This window comes from Lactuca saligna, chromosome 8 (genome assembly GCF_052625555.1).
Source record: "Lactuca saligna cultivar CGN05327 chromosome 8, ASM5262555v1, whole genome shotgun sequence".
NCBI lineage: Eukaryota > Viridiplantae > Streptophyta > Magnoliopsida > Asterales > Asteraceae > Lactuca > Lactuca saligna.
This window is the reverse complement of record NC_136424.1, coordinates 172,419,770-172,427,774: the sequence shown is the minus strand read 5'-3', so window position 1 is coordinate 172,427,774 and position 8,005 is coordinate 172,419,770. Positions and strand designations below refer to the sequence as shown.

Genomic DNA, 8,005 nt, shown 5'->3' with positions numbered 1-8,005 from the left:
GGTTAGAAATGGGTTCTTCAGACAATGGTTACGACGACCCATTTGCTGGAATTTACGAGCCATTTTCTGGGTTAAATGAGATGGATTTTGAGCTGCACGGGATTTACATGGATGATAAACCACGACAGGAGTTTGTATCAAGGCTTGATAAATGTAAGGATCATTTTCTTAACATTCTACTTTGTGATGCGAACATTAGAAATGCAAGTATGACTGATGAGATGAAAGATTGAGTGGACCATGGTAATGATTTGCAAAATGATGAGGAGGCAAAGGAAGAAGTGACTAACAAATACAGAATACACGATCCAAATGTTAGGTGGGATAAGATGGAACCTAAGTTAGGGGACGTGTTCGAATCACCTGCACAACTGAAATTTTGTGTGACAAACTATGCAGTAAATAGAGGGTGCCAAATATACTTTCAGAAGAGTAACAATAGAAGAATTGTTGCAAGATGTGGTAAGAGACATGAAGATAATAAATGCCCTTTTAGACTTTATGCAGCATGGATGTACAATGACTGAACCTTTCAGGTTAAAGCAATGAATTCTGAGCATCTTTGTTCTAGAGTGTTTAAATTTGGGTCTATTGTTAACCCGGAATGGATTGGAAGACACTATGCAACTGAGATAGAAAATAAGCCCAAAGTTAAACTTAGGGAGATGATCAGTGACATCAAACAAAGATATAGATGTGTGGTATCTATAGGACATGTTAGAAGGGCAAAACAGTGGGCAAAAGAATTGATTGAGGGTAAATTAAATGAACACTATGAAAGAATTTGGGATTATGCCCAAGAGTTATTGAGATCAAACCCTGGGTCTACATGCAAAGTTGGTGTTACTAACAATCCAGATGATAAGAATTATTTTAAAAGGTTTTACATATGTTTCAAGGCTTTAAGTATTTGCTGGAAAATAGGGTGTAGGAAGGTAATAGGGTTGGATGGATGCTTCCTAAAGGGTCAGGTAAAAGGTGAATTACTCACAGCCATAGGTAGAGATGCTAATAACCAAGTGTTCCCAATAGCTTGGGCTGTTGTTGATGTGGAAAACAAGGATAATTGGACCTGGTTTCTGGAGCTTCTGAAGGATGATCTTGACCTTGGTACTGGTGTAGATTTGGTTGTTATTTCTGATCAACATAAAGTAAGTTCCCTTATAATTATAGTATACTTCAATTTGATTATTTCAATATGGTTATAAATACTAAGATAATATGTTTGTTCACAGGGTTTGCTTGAATCTGTTAAGGTTATTTTGCCACATGTGGAGCACAGGCAATGTGCTAGACACATTTATGCAAATTTTAATAAAGCTTTCTCTGGATTGGAGTTGAAGAAGCTGTTCTAGGCTTATGCAATGAGTTGTGTTGAAGGTAACTTCTTGAGAAACATGGAAAAAATAAAGACCATAAGCCCTAGTGCATATGAGTATCTAATGTCAAAAGAACCCAAAACATGGTGCAGAGCTTACATGAGTGTAGGGTTTGCTTGTGAGGTAGTGGAGAATGGTATTTCACAGTGTTTCAACTCCATAATTGAAGAAGCTAGGAAAAAACCTTTGATTACAATGCTTGAAGAGATAAGGATATACATAATGGACAGTTTTTCCTTTATGAATGATGAATGCAGTAAATGGAAAGGTAATATATGTCCAGAGGTGATTAAGAAGATGAATCTTTTTGGAAAGAACTTTAGGTAAGACACAAAATAATTGTTTCTTTGTCTAATTGTCATTATAGTTGATATATAATGACTAATACATACTCATTTGTCTTCATGCAGCCTTTGGTTAGTAGTGCCTAGCTTAGGAAATGTATTTGAAGTGAGAAGAGCATGTACTAGTTACAAGGTAGATTTGGATGGTAGGATTTGTTCTTGCAGATTATGGGATTTGTCTGGAATCCCTTGTGTCCATGCCATAGCAGCCATTAATTATATCCATCAAACTCCAGATGGATATATTAGTGACTACTTTTTAGTGACTAAATTCAAGGAATACTACTCAACAAACATCAGTCCTGTGAATGGGAGTAATATGTGGCCTCTAACTGGATACAACAAGCCTTTGCCACCTGTTGGTAGGAAAATGCCTGGTAGGCCCAAAACCAAAAGAAGGAGGCATGCAAGTGAGAAAGAGAGTAAGTTTAGTTCCACTTCAAGGGTGAAACCCCCAAGGACAGTGAGATGTGCTAATTGTCTTGAGTATGTGCATAATAAAAAAGGTTGCAAGAATGAAAAAAAGGTACCAGTTCCTATGCCACCAAAGAAGATTGGGAGGCCTAGGAAATGTGATGTAGCTGGATCCAATCCACATGTTTCTGTACCCACTCAATCTAGTCAACAAGCAAGTCAACAGGGCAGTCAACCACTTGTGACATCAACTATAACCACTCAACCTAGTCAACAAGCAAGTCAACAGGGCAGTCTGCATGCTTCAAGTTCTAACACTAGCAAGAAAATGAGGAAATTAGGTTTATAAGGCCCAAGTTTCAGAGTTGGTGAAATTTCAAGTGAAGTAACTGTCCCATATGTTAGAAGGAAGAAATTGGGTGTAAGAAGGCCAAATAGGAAGTCAACAACCAAATTTCAGGATGAAGTCAACAACCAGGTTCCAAATGAGGTTGCTCAAGCTGCTGCTCTTACCATTTCACAAAATTGTACCATTTCACAGCATTGTACCATTTCATTGTACTTTACCATTTGCATTTCACAAATATTTTGTATGATCCATACCATTGGCATATATATTATGTATCAATTGTACTTTACCAGTTAGCCAATTTTAGCATTGTACTTTACCATTTAGCAATTTAATGTATATTACGAACCATATGTTTGTTATGTTTACCATTTACATTTCACAGATAATTTCTATTTTACCATTTCACAGCATCATACCATTTCACAGCATTGTACCATTTCATTGTACTTTACCATTTGCATTTCACAAATATTTTGTATGATCCATACCATTGGCATATATATTAGGTATCATTTGTAACTACAGTTAGCCAATTTTAGCATTGTACTTTACCATTTAGCAATTTAATGTATATTATGAACCATATACCATTTAGCTATTTAATCTTCATCCAAAACAACAGTTACTAGCCAACTTCAACATTGTACTTCCATTTGCAACTAAAAACCAAAAGCCAAGTCAACCCAAACATTCTACCAAAAGCCAATCCAAAATGATTTACATCTTCAAAACAACATTTACATCTTCAAAACAATTATTGTCACCATTACAAAAATAAGAACCAAAAGACCTACAATTATTTCTACCAAAGTCTTCAACTGTCCATGCCCCTGCCCCTGCTTCTGCTTTGTGTGAGTTGGGTCGATAATGTGACCATCTTGTTCATTGTACCATTTGAAAAAACCACAATCCTCTTCTTCCACCTAGAAAAAAACAATAATTTGTATGAATTACATACAAATTAGGGAAAATTGTTTCAAGGTTTCTCAAGGTTTCTTCATTGTACCATTTCAAGGTTTCTCAAGAAATTTACAAATTAGGGCAAATTGTTTACCTTGTAATTAGGGCACCCGTAAAACTTCTTTCCATAGTTCTCAGGTGTTCGAGCAACAGATACCTTGCACACATCTCCACAGCCACATCTAACTATTCTTTTCTTTCTCAATGTTGGACCACCTTGGAAGCTTGATTTGGCAGACGAAGTCGACATTTTACAGATACTTTGGGTAGAAGACGAGGGAGAGAATAGAAGACAGGGGAGGGAAAGACTTTGGATCAATGTTAACGGAAGAGGTTTATGTTTGGGGGTTAAAAAGGTGGAAGTAACCGGTTGTTTAAGGGGAACCGGTCAAAATCATTGAAATGAAACATGTAGGACAAATATTAGACATTTGTGGTAAAAAAAACGACCGGTTTTTTTTATGTAAATTTGGGAGCTTTATGACAAAAACCCATAATTTTACTCATAAAATAGCGCCGTTTGAAATAAAAACCATGGAAGAACAAAATATGTTTTCTTGAAATGTAAAAGACTGTTACACACAATATCACATATAATAGATTATTCATTATAAAAAAAAATATACAAATATCAAAACAAAACCTATCCACTATAAAATACGACAAAAAAAAAAGAACTAAAAGACAACAAAATAACCCATAGACCCGACGCTATTTTTTTTTTCCCTTTTCATCATTTTTCTACAAATAAAGAAACATTAAACATGGCTCTAAACATATGCACCAATACTTATATTTGCTTGTATATTTAAAAGTCTTTTTGGTTACTTTTAAATTTTCAAAATACTCTCCGACCAATCACATGATGGAACATGCGGCCGGATTCTCATCACTGAAAGCAGTGGTGTACCGAACTTCAGTAGAGCTGGCTCGTGCCAACTGGTTGTGTGGATCTTCAACGTACCGCACATACCCAGCTGGCGCCTTTTTGTCATACACACCTTGCGCGTATGGATGTGCCACAATATCATATGGCACATATGGCCAAAGTTCAACCTTTTTACCAGTACGATGAGCCACACGAGATAAAACTTTGTGTGGCTCGACGTATCCAACAACTGTAAGCTTGTGGTGCTTTCGTTCAACAGTTACAGACGTTACGCCTTTCATTCCTTCTACTGATTTCCTCACTTTCCTTTCGCAACCGTCACAGTCGATCTTCACTTTGATCTCCACCGTCTATTACAGGACACAAAAATTCAAATTAGAAAGATTTTTTTTTTTTTTTTTGTATATTCTTCACGTAAAAAAAATAGCAATATATTTTACTAATTTATTTATTATAGCATCTTATCTTTCGTATATTTTGTATCATAACATTAAACATTAACAAATGATTGTCATCCAACGAAAAAACCAACTTTTAATAGAAAAATAAATAATCCTCCTTAATAAATGAAAGTTTTTTTTTGCCACTTGTCAATCTCTCATTAGTTTTGGCACTTGTCATTTTTTGGTAATTTTAAAATAAATATTATCCACTTGTCAATTTTTGGTTTTTTTAGTTTTTAATTAAAATATATACTTATATATGTAAATATTAAATATCATATATATGATATTAAATTGTAATAAATACGTTTCTTTCTTTTTCTTATTTTAAAGTTGTACATTAAAAAATATATTCTTTTTATATTTTAAGTTTAATAATTTTTTAAATCAACCCGTATAATATACAGGTCTCACACCTAGTATTATAATTAAATAGATTTTACGAAGCAAATAATGTTTTAACTAGAAAAATATAAAACTATAAAATTATAATAGATAAATAAATTATTATTTCCTTTTTTATTATTTTCTAAATATAAAATAGAGTTGTGAATATTCGGAACTTTATGAATTTTGTGGCATGTTCATATTTCGTAAGAGAAAGGTGGCAAGAATTTATTTGGTGATTGTGAATGGTTAGCGGCGGATAAGGGGGAGTGACAAATAAATGTGTGACATTTAGTGCCATGCCAAAACAAAACGGCATAATGTCTATGTGGGCCATTAAGGACCACTTTTTGGTCAACTCAAACATGCATCGTGGGACTTCTATTTAGATGGATATCTAACCATTTCGTTGATTATGTATATTAAATTTATAAATATTAAAAAAAAAATTGTTTTTTAGGAAACGATTTTGTTACACGGAATAAAATCAAAACAATCTTATAAATATTTTATTTGATGTGTATTGGACCGGAATAAACCGAAATAAAACTGGTATGTTTAAAACACATAAATGTCCTTAGACTTACCCACTAGAGAACATGTATGCATTTACTTTCCTTATTTAATAAGTACTATGAAGTATGAACTAACATAAAATACGACTATAAATCATGACAATTGAAATTAAAATTATTGATGATCATTCATGGCACATGATTACAATAATATAAAATATATTAATGTTGTTATGATTAATATCAAAAGCACTTTATATCGAATGAGTACAAAAGTTAATCATAAGGCGGCCAATAATACCATATAAATAGAATGGCCAGGTTTTAACATGTTACCAATTATACCCAAAAAAAAGCTATATATTTCTATAATAATTTAAAATAAAAGCAATTACACATATTTTAAGATTCAAAAGGCATATAGTATTATTTTTAATTAGATTAAAATATGTGAAAAGCAACCAAAAAGCTATCTAGTGGTCTAAGACATGAGAAAAAGCCAAACAAGGCTGTAACCATCATTCCTTTCACTTTCATTAGCTACTATTTCTCTATCATCTTCCTAAAGGCAGACAAGTATTATCACATAACCGAAGCATTACACAACGTATATCTCCGTACAACTTTTAATGCACAATGTACAAACCCAAAACAAATTTTTTTTACTAGAAATTATGAAGAAGGGAAATCGCTTGAGATCATGAATTCCGATACTAAAGCAGTGTTCGTGAATCGTGATTTGTGTTCATTTTTTTCAAAATCTTTCAAATTTTTTGCTGGAAATAAAAATTCACAACTTTTACGTTCGTGTGTATGTGATCTTAATCATCTTATTTCAAAATCGACTTGCCAGTTTTTAGATAGAAACCTAAATTAACAACATAAACATCTTGTGAACACGAACGCCGATCAAATAGCAGACATAATTTCAGACGAAATCAGAATATGTCAAATTCAAACCCTACCGGATCTGAGTACTACTCGAATCAATTATATTTGGCTACAGAATTTTATTTCTATATATGTGATCGGGTGTATGTGTTCATGGAGTCATTAGAATAAAATCTGTAGACAATAAAGCAAAAATCGAATGCAATTAAGCTGTATTTTACCTGTAACTGCTTGCGCTTTTTGTACTTTCTGTTGCTTCCACCTCTGCAATCGAATATGTTGGAAAGATGATCAAGAGCTCCCATGGCTGCTTTCTCTCTGTTGGTTTAGATTTTTCTACTCTGACAACGGTAATATCTCACTTGATAGCTAGTTTTCTTTTCTCGTTTACTTAGTCAATACGGTTTTGAAAACAGGCGTTAGCTAGCTTCATATATTTATAGTGGAAATGGAGTGTCGTATTGGCCCTTGTGATTTGTTTGTTAGTTATTCAAGGCCTTGAAGTTTTGAGAAGTTGCTATACAGTCCTCTAAGTTAAGTCAAAGTGAGTTGTTAGGGAGGAAGAGTATGGCAAACATAATTGTATATTTGTATCATTTAAGTTTCAAACATGTGAAGAAAGTAAATAGGATAGCAAACATAAGTGAAACTGAAATATAATACGTAATGAGAACAAATAATATTGATTATGATTTATGAACATTTAGCAAATTTTAGGTGTTGTTTGTTTTTTTTAACGCAAAATGTCTGTAATCTGCGGATCATATCTGTAGACTTCTACAGTAGAAGAGATGGACTAAATGTTTGCAGTCTGAAAAAAGAAGACTGTTTGTTTTTTTAATATCTACGGGCTACTAAAATAAACTGAAATCTAAATAAACTGGTTTTTTTAAACTTGAAAGTGATTTTTTAATATTTTTATGACTTTCTTATAAATAATTAACGAATCTAGATCAACTTTTATTTATTATTGTATAAAAAATAAAAATATAAATTGTATGAATTAAAGTATATATTTGATAAAAACCAACAATTTTGGTTATAAAGTTATAACTAAACATTATAATTAGTGATCAAAGAATTTCATACATAAATGGATGAAAATAAGTTTCGATTTTTTCAATTAAATTCATTAAAAACGTACCAAAAATATTTTCTCGAGAAATTGACGATACTGTATTAAATAATGTTTTACAAAATTTGGCAAAAATATAAGAATATATTATGATTTTTTTTTTCATATTTATATAAACAACTTCAACGATTATTATTGTAATAAATCTTTATTTATAAATAATCAAAAATATCAAGTTTATATCGTCGAATGTTTTTTTGTAAGTTTTGTATTTTTTTTTTCCAATTGTTTATCATTAATAAAGTTGGAAAAAATATAATTAAAAAATCTTTATATATATATATATATATATATAT

At 32.1% G+C, this 8,005-nt stretch overlaps 3 protein-coding genes and 1 long non-coding RNA gene across 4 annotated transcripts; 2 read left to right on the top strand and 2 right to left on the bottom strand.

The window, feature by feature from the left end:
• The first annotated feature begins 545 nt into the window (after positions 1–545).
• LOC145010310 (uncharacterized) lies at positions 546–1,355 on the top strand. Its single transcript, XM_078968869.1, has 2 exons — positions 546–1,151; positions 1,236–1,355. The coding sequence occupies exons 1-2, from the start codon at positions 546–548 to the stop codon at positions 1,353–1,355; spliced, it is 726 nt and encodes a 241-aa protein (XP_078824995.1).
• A 9-nt stretch (positions 1,356–1,364) lies between these two features.
• LOC145010309 (uncharacterized) lies at positions 1,365–2,486 on the top strand. The gene is made up of 2 exons (XM_078968868.1): positions 1,365–1,702; positions 1,790–2,486. Exons 1-2 carry the CDS (start codon positions 1,365–1,367, stop codon positions 2,484–2,486), a joined length of 1,035 nt encoding a protein of 344 aa, XP_078824994.1.
• Positions 2,487–3,141: 655 nt separating this feature from the next.
• LOC145012079 (uncharacterized) lies at positions 3,142–3,965 on the bottom strand. Its single transcript, XR_013664377.1, has 2 exons — positions 3,544–3,965; positions 3,142–3,412 (listed from the first exon to the last, which is right to left on the bottom strand). It is a non-coding gene; the product is annotated as an uncharacterized LOC145012079 (long non-coding RNA).
• A 71-nt stretch (positions 3,966–4,036) lies between these two features.
• LOC145012078 (heavy metal-associated isoprenylated plant protein 26-like) lies at positions 4,037–6,970 on the bottom strand. The gene is made up of 2 exons (XM_078970855.1): positions 6,796–6,970; positions 4,037–4,688 (listed from the first exon to the last, which is right to left on the bottom strand). Exons 1-2 carry the CDS (start codon positions 6,877–6,879, stop codon positions 4,308–4,310), a joined length of 465 nt encoding a protein of 154 aa, XP_078826981.1. The 5' UTR covers positions 6,880–6,970; the 3' UTR covers positions 4,037–4,307.
• Between the last annotated feature and the right edge of the window lie 1,035 nt (positions 6,971–8,005).

Coding starts and splice junctions, on each gene's coding strand:
- LOC145010310 (XM_078968869.1), top strand. CDS start 546: ATGAATTCTGAGCATCTTTGTTCTAGAGTGTTTAAATTTGGGTCTATT. Junction 1,152..1,235: donor TTATTTCTGATCAACATAAA/GTAAGTTCCCTT, acceptor GTTTGTTCACAG/GGTTTGCTTGAATCTGTTAA.
- LOC145010309 (XM_078968868.1), top strand. CDS start 1,365: ATGAGTTGTGTTGAAGGTAACTTCTTGAGAAACATGGAAAAAATAAAG. Junction 1,703..1,789: donor CTTTTTGGAAAGAACTTTAG/GTAAGACACAAA, acceptor GTCTTCATGCAG/CCTTTGGTTAGTAGTGCCTA.
- LOC145012078 (XM_078970855.1), bottom strand. CDS start 6,879: ATGGGAGCTCTTGATCATCTTTCCAACATATTCGATTGCAGAGGTGGA. Junction 4,689..6,795: donor AAAAGCGCAAGCAGTTACAG/GTAAAATACAGC, acceptor GTCCTGTAATAG/ACGGTGGAGATCAAAGTGAA.